At 32.0% G+C, this 17,651-nt stretch overlaps 1 protein-coding gene across 1 annotated transcript in view; it reads left to right on the forward strand.

Annotated features, from left to right (window-relative positions):
* The first annotated feature begins 2 nt into the window (after nucleotides 1–2).
* Nucleotides 3–17,651, forward strand: part of LOC127734224 (U5 small nuclear ribonucleoprotein 200 kDa helicase-like) — a 45,812-nt gene continuing 28,163 nt past the window's right edge. Inside the window, exons 1-15 of the mRNA XM_052243991.1 lie at nucleotides 3–145; nucleotides 1,316–1,479; nucleotides 7,059–7,230; nucleotides 7,957–8,146; nucleotides 9,671–9,729; nucleotides 10,472–10,570; nucleotides 11,046–11,201; nucleotides 11,868–11,967; nucleotides 12,331–12,548; nucleotides 13,074–13,194; nucleotides 15,019–15,074; nucleotides 15,537–15,674; nucleotides 16,054–16,209; nucleotides 16,778–16,948; nucleotides 17,494–17,552. Coding sequence (XP_052099951.1) covers nucleotides 101–145; nucleotides 1,316–1,479; nucleotides 7,059–7,230; nucleotides 7,957–8,146; nucleotides 9,671–9,729; nucleotides 10,472–10,570; nucleotides 11,046–11,201; nucleotides 11,868–11,967; nucleotides 12,331–12,548; nucleotides 13,074–13,194; nucleotides 15,019–15,074; nucleotides 15,537–15,674; nucleotides 16,054–16,209; nucleotides 16,778–16,948; nucleotides 17,494–17,552 — 1,904 coding nt within the window. The 5' untranslated portion in view covers nucleotides 3–100. The remainder of the gene's footprint in view (nucleotides 146–1,315; nucleotides 1,480–7,058; nucleotides 7,231–7,956; nucleotides 8,147–9,670; nucleotides 9,730–10,471; nucleotides 10,571–11,045; nucleotides 11,202–11,867; nucleotides 11,968–12,330; nucleotides 12,549–13,073; nucleotides 13,195–15,018; nucleotides 15,075–15,536; nucleotides 15,675–16,053; nucleotides 16,210–16,777; nucleotides 16,949–17,493; nucleotides 17,553–17,651) is intronic.

Raw genomic sequence — 17,651 nt, forward strand, 5'->3', positions numbered from 1 at the left:
CTAGCGTCTTTTAAAAAAAACAAAACGAAATACAAACGTAGCCGCATGGAATAGAATACTAACGCTCAAAACAGTTAAATAAAGATCAACAGGAGGGAACATGGCTGATGCAGCGGCCAGATCGCTTCAATATGAGTACAAGGCTGTAAGTCAATTATATTCTTGACCCAGACTTAAATGACAAACTGGTTGAGCTTTGTTACATGTGAACCGAATCAAAATACAACTTTCGTATTAATTCTAAAACAACAGCGACTTTGTGTTGTTTTACGACAGTTATTTTAGAATAAATAGACTGTTATTTAACAATAAATGGACAGAATTGATATTAAAACAACAGAGACTTTGTGTTGTTTTACGACTGTTATTTAACAATGTCAATGAATAGTAAAATACAATAAAATTATTAGTACTTTCGTCCCGAAATATTTAAAATCTGATATAAGTGCAACCCGATATTAGTACTAGTAAAATTTTCTCTGAAATAAACAAAGATTTGTCAAAAAGTTGATAGCCAGACGTAACACCAGTGTCTAAGGCTAAGCTAGATTTCAATTGCCACAATATACCAAATAGTGCTGAAAATGGCATTAAACACTAAGTTTTAAAGCTAGATTTCTTGGGTACACCGAACCCACATATATTGTATTCCTTGCAAAGTTTAAGTTCTTGGCATGTTATCTCCTTTATTTCTTACATATTACCATGATTACTGCAGGTAAATGAGATTTTATGTAATGATTGATTGCTGCTTGCTTAAAGTCCATTTTGCATTATTTCATGCAACAAGAAATATTTTTAACAATTGAACGAGGGTGGGACAGTAGTGATGAAGGGCAGGAAATGAGGCCACCACTGCAAAACAATGAGGTTGGAATGGATAGGGACAGAACTTTTACCTTGCTACAGGCCCATCGAAGAGTAGTTGCAAGGGTTCTGGAGTGCAGAGAATGTGGCACTCAAATTAATATGAGGCATCAGATTTAATGTACCCATTCTGATTGGACATGGCTGCATATTTATACATTCTTCACATCCAAACCCATGCCCTACTTTGGCTAGGGTTTTACTGTTTGTCAGAAGATCAATTGCAAGATTACCATTTTTTTTTATACTCCAGTCACCCTCTGTAATAGATTTAACTTTATAAAGGAGTACAGTGTCCTCTTTTAAATGTCTTAACTAAAATAGGAGTTATAATCATCAAATACAATGCTTATTGTAGAATTTTATTCAATCAATTATCATGGTTAAACTTATTTCATACTCTCCAATTTGTTAAAAAAAATTATGGTGAATTTTGATTACTTTTCAGAACTCCAATCTTGTATTGCAAGCAGATAGGTCACTGATTGACAGGAGGGCTCGTGATGAATCTACAGGAGAGGTTGTTTCCCTTACTGGAAAGTTACTGGGCACAAGAATGGGTGATAAGGCACAGAGAACCAGACCTCCACAGATGGAAGAAAGAAAAGTCAAGTATGTACATATATATCTCTGACTAGGGATCCACTTATCACAGTGCAAAAATGACAACCACCATCAAAGATTTATAGTGTGTAATATTCTATTTACTATAAATTGGTCTCAACAGTACACATGTTATGAGTAGTAAAACTTTACATTGGTAATTTTCAGCTTTGATAAATACTTAATGCAAATGAAGATGAAAATTTGGCAAATGCAAGATCCCTACATCACGTTAATGCAATTAACTACTGTAAAACCCTTTAAAAACTTGAATTAAAACAGGAAGGCGAAATCAAATATGAAATTGAAGAGCCTTAAAGACCAATGAATACTAAAAATTGTGCCAAATGTAGCTACCACAATCTATTCCTGGGGTAAAAAAGCCTTTTTGTTTTGAATATTCAAAATTTTTATAAACTGATTTTTCAGAAAATGAACATATCAATAAATTAATATATGGCATAATCAGTTTTTGACATAATTTGAAGAAAGTGACTTGTCTACCATGTAGGTTAGAAGGGTAATAGAAAAATAGAGAAGGCCAGTGGCTGAAACATCATAAAAATGTTTAATTGCTACAATAAAGTAAAATGTGTTCCATATTGGAATTTCTACACTATAATTGTAAGAGTTGAGTAGTGTAACAATAAATTAAAGTTGTATCGTAGCCATCTGATTTAAAGAAAAAAATTAGGTATGAAGATATTGGACTACAATTTTTTGTTTTATTGTCCGCTGTGTAATGTGTTGCAGAGGACATGGAAATACCAGGCGTCCATCCGTCCGGTCTTGTTAGCGCTCTCACAGGTACAATTCTTGCCAGATTTTTATAAAACTTACACTATAGTTTAATATCAGCAATATCTCGGACTAGTTATATAATGGTGGCCGATCGACTTTTTATGCCCCCGCTGTAGCGGTGGGGGCATTAAGTTTTACCCTTGTCCGTCTGTACGTACGTACGTCCCAAAATTGGTTTCCGTTAATGTTCTCTAACTTGAGTTTGCCTCAACCTAATGTTATGAAACTTATACACAATGCTGATTACCACAAAACACAGATCAAGTTGGAATTTTGGTGGCGTCACTTTAACCGTTCTAGAGTTATGCCCCTTTGTAAATGGAAAAATTGGAAAAATTTTATTTTCTTCTAAATATCAAGTAATTTTTATACGACCGCAAAAAAAATTTGTGGTCATATATTGGTATGACGTTGTCGACGTCCAAAAACACATTGGTTTTCGCACTCTAACTTTAGTTTAAGTGAATGGATCTCTATAAAATTTTACCATACGGTTCAATACCACAAAAGGAAAGTTGGGAATGAATTTGGGGGTTATGGTACCAACAGTTAAGGAATTAGGGGCCAAAAAGGAGCCAAAAATAAGCATATTTGTAACTTCCAGACATAACTTGTGTGTTAGTGTATGAATCTCTCTGACATTGTACCACAAAGGGAATGCTGGGATTGATTTTGGGGGAATTTGCCTCAAAATTTTAGGAATTAAGGGGCAAAAAACAAGCATTTTTCTAGTTTCATGACAATAACTTGTGTGTAAGTGTATGGATCTTTCTGAAATTGTACTACAAGGTTCCATATCACAAAGGGAAAGCTGGAATTGAGTTGGGGGGTAATTGCCCAAAACGTTTAGGAATAAGGGGCCAAAAATAAGCAATTTCATACGCTCAATTACGGGACGTATTATGGTATACCGTTGACCGTCTGTCCGTCCATTGTCAACATGTCGGACATTAACTCAAAAACGCTTTAACCAATATGCATGAAACTTTATTGAATTGTTTATATCTATTGAAGTGAGCTCCCTTTCATTTTTTATAAATTTCAGATTTACCGTTTCCGAGTTTTGGGTTTTTTTTTTATAAAAAAGGGGGGGGATTTTCCAGTTTTCCGACAATAACTCAAGAATGCTTTCACCAACTTGCAAGAAATTTTGGTGAATTGTTTATATCTATAGACATGAGCTCCCTTTCGATTTTTATAAATTTTAGATTTAGCGTTTCCGAGTTACAGGGTTTTATTAATAAAAAAAGGGGGATTTTCCAGTTTTCTGACAATAACTAAAAAATGCTTTCAGCAGTTCTCATGAAACTTTGGTGAATTGTTTATATCTGTTGATGTAAGCTCCCTTTAGAATTTTATAAATTTGAGATTTTACATTTCTGAGTTATAGGGTTTTATTCATTAAAAAAGGGGGGATTTTCCAGTTTTTCGACAATAACTCAAAAATGCTTTCATCAGTTCTCATGAAACTTTGGTGAATTATTTATAGCTATTGATGTAATTTCCCTATTGATTTTCATAAATTTCAAATATGACATTGAGAAGAAATTGAACTTTATTTGTTTATAGTTTAACAACAGATTTACTTAGTATTGCGCAACAGCACAGTGTATTGCACAACAGCAAGAAATCTTTAATTGAATATAAATTCAATTCATATAACCAATTTCAAGTTCTTTGACTACATTTATTCAGAAACCTTTAATATGTCAAATATTTAATTACAATCCAAATTCAGACCTGTATCAAGCTTGCATATTGTGTCCATTTTTGCCACAACTGTTCAGGGTTAGACCTCTGCGGGCGTATCCAGCTGCGCTTAGCGAAGCAGTTTATTCTAGTTTCCAGACAATAACTTGTGTTCAAGTGTATGGATCTCTCTGAAATTGTACTGCAAGGTACCATACCACAAAGGGAAGGCTGGGATTGATTTTTGGGGGTAATTGCCTCAAAATTTTAGGAATTGGGGACCAAAAAGGGACAAAAAACAAGCATTTTTCTAGTTTCAGGACAATAACTTGTGTAAGTGTATGGATCTTTATGAAATTGTACTACAAGGTTCAATATCACAAAGGGAAAGCTCGGTTTGAGTTTGGGGTTAATTGCCCTAAATGTTTTGGAATTTGGGGCCAAAAAGGGGCACAAAAACAAGCATTTTTAGCTCACCTGGCCCAAAGGGCCAAGTGAGCTTTTCTCATCACTTGGCGTCCGTCGTCCGTCGTCGTCGTCCGTTAACTTTTACAAAAATCTTCTCCTCTGAAACTGCTAGGCCAAATTTGACCAAACTTGGCCACAATCATCATTGGGGTATCTAGTTTAAAAAATGTGTCCAGTGACCCAGCCAACCAACCAAGATGGCCGCCATGGCTAAAAATAGAACAAAGGGGTAAAATGTAGATTTTGGCTAATATCTCTGAAACCAAAGCATTTAGAGCAAATCTGACATGGGGTAAAATTGTTTATCAGGTCAAGATCTATCTGCCCTCAAATTTTCAGATGAATCGGACAACCCGTTGTTGGGTTGCTGCCCCTGAATTGGTAATTTTAAGGAAATTTTGCCGTTTTTGGTTATTATCTTGAATATTATTATAGATAGAGATAAACTGTAAACAGCAATAATGTTCAGCAAAGTAAGATCTACAAATAAGTCAACTTGACCAAAATGGTCAGTTGACCCCTTAAGGAGTTATTGCCCTTTATAGTCAATTTTTAACCATTTTTCGTAAATTTTTTACAAAAATCTTTTCCTCTGAAACTACTAAGACAAATTTAACCAAACTTGTCCACAATCATCATTAGGGTATCTAGTTTAAAAAATTTGTCCGATGACCCCGCCCGCGAACCAAGATGGCCGACATGGCTAAAAAATAGTACATAGGGTAAAATGCATTTTTTGGCTCATATCTCTGAAACCAAAGCATTTAGAGCAAATCTGATGGGGATAAAATTGTTCATTAGGTCAAGATCTATCTGCCCTGAAATTTTCAGACCAATCAGGCAACACGTTGTTGGGTTGCTGCCCCTGAATTGGTAATTTTAAGAAAATTTTGCAGCTTTTAGTTATTATCTTGAATATTATTATAGATAGAGATAAACTGTAAACAGCAATAATGTACAGCAAAGTTAGATCTACAAATAAGGCAACATAACCAAAATGGTCAGTTGACCCCTTAAGGAGTTATTGCCCTTTATAGTCAATTTTTTTACAATTTTCATAAATTTTGTAAATTTTTGTAAATTTTTACAAAGTATTTTCCACTGTAACTACCGGGCCAAGTTCATTATAGATAGAGATAATAGTAAGGAGCAAGAATGTTCAGTAAAGTAAGATCTACAAACACAATACCATCACCAAAACACAATTTTGTCATGAATCCATCTGTGTCCTTTGTTTAATATGCACATAGACCAAGGTGAGCGACACAGGCTCTTTAGAGCCTCTAGTTCTAGTTTCCAGACAATAACTTGTGTTCAAGTGTATGGATTTCTCTGAAATTGTACTGCAAGGTACCATACCACAAAGGGAAGGCTGGGATTGAGTTTGGGGGTGATGAATCATAAGGGGGTTCAAAAATTTGGGGGGAGGGATTTTTTTTTTCCTTTTTTTTTTCTTTAAAATTTTCCATTTTAAATTGGTTATTTCTGATTTATATATAAAAGCAAATAATAATGATATGGTTTGAATAGGTAAATTAAAAATTTATAAGTTCTTAGACCACATTCATTCTGTGTCAGAAACCTATGCTGTGTCAAATATTTAATCACAATCCAAATTCAGTGTGTATCAAGCTTGAATGTTGTGTCCATACTTGCCCCAACTGTTCAGGGTTCGACCTCTGCGGTCTTATCAAGCTGCGCCCAGCGAAGCATTTTATTAGAATTGGAGTTATTTTCCTTTGTCCATGATTATAGTTGAATCAACTATAATCAATGATTTATACAATGCAATGTTTAATTTTGACTTCCACTGATAAAAAACTGATAAAACAAGTTGAATTTGGGTAGTGTCACTTCAACATTTATTGAGTTATGCCCCTTTATAAATCGAAAGATTGCAAAATTTTTAGTTTCCATTCTGTAACTTAAATTTGTCCCAACCAAACATTATGAAACCTTTACACAATATTCATTACCACAAAACTAAGATCAAGTACAAATTTTTTGTTTCCGTTTTCTAACTTAAGTTTGCCTCAACCAAATGTTATGAAACTTATACACAATGCTTATTACTACATAATACAGATTAAGTACGAAATTTGGTGGCGACACTTTTACCATTCTTGAGTTATGTCCCTTTATAAACATAAAAATTGCTGAATTTTTTGTTTCCATTCTCTAACTTTAGTTTGTCTCAACCAAGTGTTATAAAACTTATACACAACTGTTCTAGAGTTATGCGTGTTTACAAATAGAAAAATTGCTGAATTTTTAGTTTCTGTTCTCTACTTAAGTTAGCCTCAACCAAATGTTATGAGACTTACACACAATGCTTATTACCACAAAACTCAGATCAAGTTCAAATTTAGGTAGTGTCACTTTTACCGTTCTTCAGTTATGTCCCTTTATAACTATATGATATGCAAGTGGGGGCGTCATCTGTGTCCACATGTGGACACTATCCACATTTATTTTAAAAGAGTTATGTCCTTTGGAAATATCAAAGTTATGGAAATGGTCTCGTTAGCACTACAAAAAAAGTGTTTCATTTAGTTATTGCCCTTGTACCTTGGATAGATAAAATATGTGCAATGCGGGGGATATTGGAACTCTGTTCTTTTATTTCTTAGGCGAAGGAAAAGAGATGAAGCACAGCATGACATGCTTAAAATGAAAGGAACAACATTGTTGTCTGAGGGTATTGATGAAATGGTAGGGATACAATATCGACCAAAGACGCAGGACACAAGACAAACTTATGAAGTTATCCTAAGCTTTATACAAGCTGCAATTGGTGACCAGGTATGTCCTTCAAAAAACTTTAGAGTTTGAAGTTGCCAGTCATATTACATTGTATTATCAGTGACTTCTCTTGATAGTTTTTGGAATATTCATATTATTTAAACAATTCAGATTTGTTTTACTTGTACCTGAAAATAAATCCAATTTGTTGTATTAACTATGAAGTTATGTTTCTTCTATATAGTGTAAGAATAGTATTTTATTCATTTTCTAAACACATATTTAATGTTTGCTGAAATATTCTTTATATACCTTATTCATGTTATTCTTTACTTTAAACCAAAATCTGAAAGGGTGGGGGTGGCACCACAAATTAAATCATGAATAAAGGTTTTAAAAGGTGACAAATTTCAAAAAATTGGGACAACAATAAAATATATTCCTATTTCAGGCTGAAATATTTATAAATATGATGCAGATATTAAAAGTAATATATTTAGCAATACATCAGCAATAGATTCACTCAAACAATTGCAGTATAAAAAATATGCCTTTACTGCTGGCTCTACTCCTTTACTGTAAAAGAAGATTTGTGTGTGTGTTTGTGGTGCGGGGAGCTGTCCAGCACTTAATTTAATGAAAAGTTGTTTGTTTATTGCATAAATTTACCGAAAACAAATTCTGAATTAGTTCCTGGTGTAAAAATTTATGAAAATTGATATCCCAAGAAAACATAAATAGCTATGTTTGAATTAGCATTAATTAATTTGTTTTTCTATATTTCAGCCAAGAGATGTCCTATGTGGTGCTGCAGATGAAGTCTTGGTTGTACTAAAGAATGACAGAATGAAAGATAAAGAAAAGAAAAAAGATGTGGAATCATTGTTAGGGGAAATTGCTGAAGAAAGATTTGCTCTCTTAGTAAATCTTGGCAAGAAAATTTCTGACTGGGGACAAGAAGAGAAAATGCAAACAGGTAATTCTTGACTGTGTAAAGCATGTTTATCATCATGTAATTTGTGACAATTTCTAATGGAGTCTAACTTACTTTTTAGACTGTTAAATTACTTCACATTACTAGTTTATTATTAAATATCTAAACATGTTGTGACAGCTTCTGTAATAAGATTAAAATAGAAAGTAATGCAAATTTTGAGATGTATAAAACCAAAATGATTAACAAATAGATTACGCATAAAAAGCCCAGTGCTTTATTTTTTCTTAGAAGACATGAACTACGTTTATCAAGTATTTAGTCATGTTTTTGAGGTCTACATATTTAATGTACAAAATTGCAGTGCAAAGAATTATTTTACTTTTAATATAATGGAGACAAAAAACTTACAAATGTTTTGGTTTTATTTCTTAAAAGCTTAAATAATTTTAAATAACTGATATGGGTAGATGTTTAATGGAAATTTATAGATTTTATGACATTATTTATTTTCATATTGTCATTTATGTGCAAATTATATCATACTTTTGAAGTGTTTGAGCAATTCTCCATGCACAGTACCGTAGAAAGGCTTGTATAGTTCGCAGTGGTACATAGTCCGCACCCCCTTCTCCCCACGAAATTTTAGGTAAAAAAACTTTTTGTAACTGTTAGAAAAGGTCTAATGAAACTCCGGTAATTTCAAATCCTGTGCGGTCGTTTGCGGTATTTTCTTGGAAAAACCTGTTTTCCATCATCAAACAGAAGCTGAAACTGCTTGTTAATGATTCTAGAACGCTTCATGATTGTTAAAATAAGTTTAATTCACTTAAAAAACAATTTAGAAACTTGTGTATGTTTAAACAGGAAGTTTAAAAAGCACGTGTAAAAGAAGAAATTAACCGGTGAGAGTCGAAATCCGTACATAATAGATATCACTATAATACGACTTTGAAAGTAAAACAGTTCCATCCTTTTGTAAAACAGTCTTTAATATATCTATCACATTAATGTTTGAAGGGTCTTAAGCTAATACAAACCATATTAGTCAGTATGAAACACCAAAACGGAACGAACAATAACCGATTTCGTTTCGTAGTTTACAAATTCTAAGCTGGTTTACGGTTGTCTTTTTCACTATGTTTGTATCGTTTCAATCGAGCAGATACCAGTTTATTTCAACCAATGCATTGAAAAGAAACGAGAAATTTGTAATGAAAGGTTTAGTTTTTATATTTATCAGTATTAATTTGATATTGAATAGAAATAACTTATTAATATGGATGAGTTAAAATTATTAGTTTAAAAAATGATAAGAGCGCCCTCTACAATAGAAATAACAAAGATGGCGGAACGTAAACAAACCACCTCGACCGCGAAATTGAAATTTTTCTCTTATTTCTTGCTTATTGTACTCTATAGTCCGCACCCCGTCTGGAAGGTCCAATTTTGGAGAATAAAACCGCGGACTATACAAGCCTTTCTACGGTAACTTTACTTTTTTCACATTTTGAGAATAAAAAAATATTTGGTAATTCTAGAAGTAAACATATGTTATTTTTACAGATGACAACATCGATGAGACCTATGGTGTTAATGTACAATTTGAAGAATCTGAAGATGAGGTAAGGATCAGATAGATAATGAGTGTAGTATTGAATCAAATATGTGTTCTAGTTAGGTAAATGTAAATGTGATAAAACTATGAAAGAAGAGAGGAAATCCGATATTAAACAAGGCCCCACTTTCTTGATGAAATTTTTAATTAAGACACTTTGTAAAAACGCACTGACCGCTACTCCAGTAATATGGATGTAAGGGAGTAGGAAAGAACTTCTAAAATAAACCCACAACTAACATACTTTCTTTAAGTAATTTTGCAAAAATGCATCAAATCGGCATACAACCAAAGATTACCCTTAGAGTCTAAAGTAAAACCTTCATTCATACCCTTCCACATTCATTATAATGGAATAGCCCTGAGCTTATTATGAAAATCATAAAGGGTTTACCCTAATATAAAATTGTCTTGGGTTCAGTTGTTACAAAACAAATTAAATAGAATATGATTATGTTATCACATTGTTACAAGCTTTAATTTACTTTAAAAATGCAAAATTAAACTTTATGAAGATATAAGTATCGTAACACAAGTTGTCCATTTATTCCTCAAAATATTAGATGCTTTTCTACTTATGCATATGGGGAGGAAAAAGTGACCTTCCTGGGCACCTAAGATTACTCCTGGTTTTTTTATTGTCATGATTTGTGTAGCTTAACTTTAAGTTGTTTTGGTAGTTTTTTTATGGACTTATGTTGTAAACACAAAAACAGTATCTATATTGATAGGTATTTCTGTTTCTTTAGGACGATTTTGATGTAGTAGGAGAAATTAAAGAAGAAGATGCTGAAGATGATGATGAGGAAGGTGTAGAAGCTGAAGTTGATGCAACTTTAACTGCAAATGTAAGTTTTACCTAAAGGCTGTTACATTTTACTTATAATTCTTTCAGATTATTAAGAAAAATGCAACCACCCAAAATTAATTAATTTGAGTGCCTCTCAACTCATGCCACAACCAATTTAAGAACAGCCCTTATGATAAATACTAGTTAAGCAATTATTTTGCTTCAAATAAGCATCATTTAAATTTTCTGGTTAATTGAAGGAGTCAAAATGAAAAGTCATAGAATAATAATGTCAAACTTTGAATTGCTTTGAAAATAATAAGAAGTTATTTGATTTTTAGTTTAAAATAATTTTTCTTCAAATATTTTTTGTTTACTTGTAAGTTTCCATGTTTTCTTGAAATGACAAAAGTAAAGTTAGAGTCATCTCAGTCTTGTAAATTAAGTTTTGTACATAAAGTAACTTTTGGAGATTATAAATTTCTCTTTTTGAAATACTCTGACCATGAAAATTTAACAAATTTGAATTTCAGTTACAAAAAAGACGTGAAGAAGGAGGAAAATCTGAATCAGGGCTCCATCCTCGGGACATTGATGCTTTCTGGTTACAGAGAAAACTTAGTAAAGGTTATACGGATGATCCCACCATGGCTCAAACTAAAGCTGGAGAAATATTAGATATATTGAAAGTAAGGATGTATATAGTTTTAAAATTGCTTCTACTTGAAAAAAAATGTGGTCATAAAGGATACTGTATTAGTATTGGAATTAAGGAATTTCTTAATAATTTTGGTAATCACAAAGGTCAGTTTCCATTATAAAAATCAGAGTTGGAAATCAATATAGAAAATCCTGGTTATCATTTTGATGTGAAAGTTGAGACATCAAGCTCCAGGAATGATCTTCATTTCAAAAGCATATATGACTGTACACTTGGCTTTGACATTTCTTTAAAAATGTATAGAATTTAACAAAATTCATTGCCAATTTTTATATTTAAAATCTATTAATAGTATTTTTCCGCAGTTGTCTGGATTTAACTTCTTTACACAGAAATATGAATGTTATCTACTGTCTTTAAATATACTTGTTAAACAACAGTCTGCATTGTCAAAACCAATTATTAAATTTTCTGAAAAGAACAAATGAATATTGAAAGATATGTTCATGTAGTCTTTACACTAGGAAAAGAAAGCATATTAGCTTTATGTAGATAGACAACAACAAAAATCCTTTTGAATTAATACCAGAATTATCTTTTCTATGACTGACACTGGAGCTGTTGGAGTTAGTTGCAGTCATTTATTTTATCAGTATGACATCTTTAACAGAGATAATCTATGTGATAATTTCAGACCTCAAGTGATGACAGAGAAGTTGAGAATCAGTTGGTATTATTACTTGGATTTACTCAATTTGATTTCATCAAAACAATTAGACAGTACAGGAACATGAGTAAGTTCTGTTTCTTTGGTTAACTAACCCACATACATTGAATTGAATAAGAGGAATTTTATGAGTGAGTAAAGGATGATGTTAGGGAAATTTCAGTGAGATAAAAACCTAAAACAAATGACACAAAAAAGACATCTATATCTTAATGATTTTTTTTGTCTTCCTGTTATGTTTCTGTACATCACTAATAAGTGATTGAAGAACTTTAATGTTAGTATAGTTTAAAAACTCTTTCTTTGTTGTTAATACAACTTTGATATCGTTCATTTAAGAAGAAGTTAATGGAACAATTTTCTTTTACTATTTACTAGAAATCTGAATTTATTTTTGCTTAAATGCAAGGAGTTTATTGGTCTTTTTCAGTTCTTTATTGTACATTACTGGCTTCTGCACAGACCGAGGCTGAGAAGAAGAAAATAGAGGAGAAAATGTCAAATGATCCAGAGCTGGCAAAATTCCTACATGCTTTAGGCGCAACAGACAAAGAGGATATTGTATCAGAGGAGAGAGCTAGACGGCAACAAGCTAGACAATCACGTGTAGCTGCTGATATACAAGCTATGGATACAGATGAGCAAAAGGTTCTTAATCAATCTCAAGGGGAAAGATGCATTTTCTAAATTTTAAAAACAAAATACATTAGTATTATTACGACTTCTAAAAATAAATCATCTCTATAAGAAAGAGAAAGTTAACCAAATTAGTTGTTACATAAAATTTAGATAATAGTTACACTTCTGTAAATGAATTATTTTTTTTAGAAGAAAGGGAAAATAAACAAAAAAGTTGTTACATTTAATTTAGATACAGAATTTTAAAATAATCATTCAATTGCATGATTCTTTACTTTAAACCCCCATTTCTTCAAATAGTTTTTGAATCTGAACATAAGCATTGCTGTATGTCAAACATATCTTAGACATTCTTTTGTATTATTTCTTTTGATATTTTTTAATCGTATGTTTGTTTTGGCATTATTTGAAGCCTAAAATAGAACATTGATTGTGTAATGAAATTATTACTTGTATGGTCAAATATAACATCTCGGGGAATTTTAAAAGTTTTAATATTTTATATGTTGAGCATATTATAATTTTTCTTTGTAGCAAAATTTAGGCTATGTACAGACCTTAGATCTAGATGATTTGACATTTGCACAGGGAAGTCATTTCATGGCAAATAAAAGATGTCAGCTTCCTGATGGTTCGTACAGAAAACAGAGAAAAGGTAAGACTACTACATACCATCACCTTTTACTATGTTTCTTCAAACATTTATTTCTGAAAGAAAGGTTTGCAAGAAAAGAAAATATTTAAACATTGTGTTTTTGCGTATGCACAAAAGACTGAAGTATAATTAGGGTCTGAACTTTACCCTGATCATAAAACTGATATTTGGTTATCCTGCAATTCAGAACTAGAATTGAGAATGGAAATGGGGAATGTATCGGGGTTAAATATGTTTTGTGAGATCTCAACCCTCCCCCTATACCTCTAGCCAATATAGAATAAACAAACACACAGCAATACCCACTGCTACTTAACTTTTTTTGCCAAAGGTCTTTTTTTACTAACACATTTTAGTGGTGTTAACGTGTGAGCTCAGCAGCGAATGAATATAAAGACTATTTACTTCAGGGGCTTTTTAGAAATTAAAGTAGGAGGCTGAAACCAGAAAGTAGCCAACCCACCAATTTTTGCTGTCCGCCTTGGGGAGCTTGCTCACCGCCTTTTACGGCCAGGGGTCTTGGGTTTTTTTTTTTAAAGCAAAATCCTGCATTCTGACAGTTTCCTGGCACATAATTACAACTTTCAGATTGCCATATTTTTGTGTGAAGTTTTCACTTTTTATTGAATTTTGGTTTACATTACCTTCTTAAAATTTTGAGTCATCCAAGCTAGTGTCTGTTGTTCATTTACTGCCTCTTGGAATTTTTTGTAAATTTTGAATTTTGGTAACAAAGCTTTTAGAAATTTTCTGTTATTACAAACCAAGATGGGACTGTCTAAAAAAAGATTTTTGAAAACAAATTCTTATTGAACTTTCAACATGTAGAAAAGAGTTTACAAGCCATTTGATACAGGGCATTAAAACTGGTATATTTATTGTTTTCTTCTGAACCTGTCCTCATGATTATCATTTCATTTTAACACCAGAAAGCTCTTGAAGAAACAGATTTCACAAGTTTCAAAGGGAAAAAGAATTCTGTCTCAACTGCTTAAATAAATACATAGTACAAAATTGAATGACTGCTTTGACATTTATCACTAAAACTGTCAAAAACAAGTATGCAAGTTTCTGTTTTAATCCTGAAAATTGGAAAATGAATACATAACTTTAACAAACTTATTCTTATATGGTATGCATTTGCATTTAATTAACAATTAAAAGGAAACTTAAATCAGCATTGTCCATGGTTACAACAAATTAAGAATTAGAAATTCATTTAATCAGTTGTCATCCAGTTTTTTTTTATTAGTCACCTTGTTTCTGTACTTTTTGTACCCAATGGGTAATGTTGCGTTGTTTAAGTTTTGCCGTGATATGCTAAAAAAAGTAAACCAATCATAGTCCAGTTAAATAAAGGACTTGTTGATCAGCCAATCAGGTATGGTCTTACGAACAATACTTGGAATGACAACAACAGACTTACTTTAACAGAGAGACTGACAGTGATCCTGTTCGCACATGTAAGCATTCACAACAAAGAAGTTTAATTTTAAACACGACAAGGTTAGAAATAGAACTATTGTCAAAATATCAATTTCTATCTTAAACATTTTTTTGTGATTTTCATCAATATACTTTAGGGCAAAGTAGCCGGCTGATTTTTGTGCTATAGATAGAGAAAACCCCCAGCTACCGGCTTCTATTGAAAGCTCTGTTCTTTGTCTTTAGCAATTCACAAACTGTGGTGTATCAGCAGTTATTGTTTTGAATGATTGTGTTAATTCACTATCAACATTCATATTGCTGATAAAGATTTCTATCAAAGCATATGTACTGCAAATAAAGTAATAAGTTTTTGAACCTTTTCTTTTATTTTTATAGGATATGAAGAAGTACATGTTCCAGCTCTAAAACCAAAGACTTTTGAAGCTGGTGAGGTAATACTGATTAATATTACATTTTTGGTATTTTGTAATGTTTTTGGAATGTTTAATTATGCATTTCAGATCCATAGAATTTCAAACACTTTTAACTAATCTGATTTCTCTGCTGTCCAAACTGCAAATAACATGAAATATATCCACTAACAAATAGTTATTGAATGCCTTTATTTGTATGATACAAAAATTCCACTGTGATACTTATAGGCCAGTTATTGTCTGCCACTTTGCAGTGATGATTTGTAATGTGTTAGTGCTTTTTTATTTTTATCTGACAGATACCTACGTACTGTTTCTGATACATAAAATTATGAGTAGGGTATTCTTTAACTAAAAACTACAAGTAACTTCTTAATACCTTCGTAAACCTAACACCTGAAGAAAATCTCAGTCAAATTATGTTCCCAATATTTTGTTGTTTTAATGTATTAACTTATTGGTTTCTCTGTGTATATTCAGTCTTTGGTGCCTATTGACCAACTACCAAAGTATGCACAGCCAGCATTTGATGGATTTGCCTGTTTAAACAGAATACAGAGTAGACTATTCAAAGCTGCCATTGAGTCTAGCCAGAATATCCTGCTGTGTGCTCCTACTGTAAGTATATTTACTGGTGAAACAAAAGATAGCCCTAAATTATTGATATTTTTGAAAATTTTGTGTTTTATTTCCTTATTTTGTATTCAGTTAGTCCTCATTAATCTTTTTTCGAAGTCTACTAGAAAAACTTACAGTAGCAAATATTATAAAGCCTTTTTAAGTTGCAGCCTTTTTCATAACAAATAAATTAGAAAAAAGTAAGCATCCTTGATATTTTTAAAAGACAAAAATTGAGCTAAAAGTATATAAACTGCATTTCACTTAAACATTCAAAACAGGAAAAGGATGATATTTTATGCATTTAGGCCACTTATTTTCTATTATTCCTATATTTGTTTATATATTAATGCATTGTACATACATGTATATTTAACAGGGAGCAGGTAAAACCAATGTAGCTTTGTTGTGTATGCTGAGAGAGATTGGTAAACATGTGAACCCAGATGGAACAATCAATACAGATGAGTTCAAAATTATCTATGTAGCTCCCATGAGATCTCTAGTACAGGAAATGGTTGGCAGTTTTGGAAAGGTATGTATTGGTTTAGGTTTGAATGTTCTAACAGATATTTAATTCATTTTGTGGGTTCACATACCTAATACAAAATATTTTAGAAAAAATATTTTTTATTGCAAAGGGCAAATGAGTGAGAAAGTATATAATGTAAAAAGTATAAGTATGATTGCCAATGAAACCAGAGACCAAATGATGTAGAAGTTAGCAACTATAGGTCACAGTACAGCCTTCAACAATGAGTAAAGCCTATACTGCATGGCAAGCTATGTGTATAAATGGTCTCTGACAGAACGTATGTAAAACAATTCAAGCAAGAAAACTAACGGCCTGATTTATATATATTTAAGTATGTTTACTGAGCTGTAATGATATGTTTATTAATCTGTAGGAGAAAATATTGGTGTAGAAAATGTTAAAATGTTAAAATATCAAAATTAACAATAGCTTCAGCCTTACGTTAAGTGTTGACTTATATTTTATATCAAAAGCTTGTTTTCTGATATTATTTAATTTTGGCTGAAATTATTATGTTACCTTGTCATGAGTGAATAGAGAAAACTAACTCTTTTGTTTCTTTTTGCAGAGATTAGCACATTATAAAATTAAAGTAGCCGAGTTGACAGGAGATCATCAGCTTACCAAGGAACAAATAAATGAAACACAGATTATTGTATGTACACCTGAGAAGTGGGACATTATAACAAGAAAAGGTGGAGAAAGGTCTTACACACAGCTTGTAAGGTTGATGATCTTTGTAAGTATAGTTTAAAGATTTGTATCAACTTATAATAAGATACTTTTTGTAAAACAATTTATACACACAGTTTGTTAATCTGATCATCTTACTAAGTACAGGTTAACAACACCTCAGTCTTATCTTTGTTTGCACTGGAAAAAATAGAGCAAGTTTTTGTTCCTGATTGGCATTTTTTTTTATTTATATTTACTTTATTGTAGCCCTTTGACATGTTCTGGTTCAATCAGATTATATCAACACTTGTTGGCCAGAAACGATTTTTAAAAAGATATCAAATACTTTGTGCAAATATGTGAATGAAGAAATTGAAGAAGGAAAGGATATTGAATGGGAAAACATAAATGTTCCAAAAAAAATTGTAAAGCAAAGGATAAGCTTGAGATACACATCTTTAACAATTTATTAGCCCCCCCCCCCCCCCCCAAAAAAAAAACAACTTTTTACCCCAAGAATACCGTTGACTACAAAGAGGTTATATAGGATATGGCATCAAACAAAACTATTCAACTTGTCAATCATTGATCTCTTATTTTTTATTTCAGGATGAAATACATCTGTTGCATGATGACAGGGGACCAGTTCTGGAAGCTCTTGTTGCCAGGTAAAAACCTTCAATATAAAAACAAAAAACGAAATGATAAAGCCGTTAATTATAGATGATAGGATGCGAGATTGAAATATCATTTTAACCAGTTTAAGG

The sequence above is a fragment of the Mytilus californianus genome, unplaced genomic scaffold, assembly GCF_021869535.1.
Source record: "Mytilus californianus isolate M0D057914Y unplaced genomic scaffold, xbMytCali1.0.p SCAF_3, whole genome shotgun sequence".
NCBI classification, from domain to species: Eukaryota; Metazoa; Mollusca; class Bivalvia; order Mytilida; family Mytilidae; genus Mytilus; species Mytilus californianus.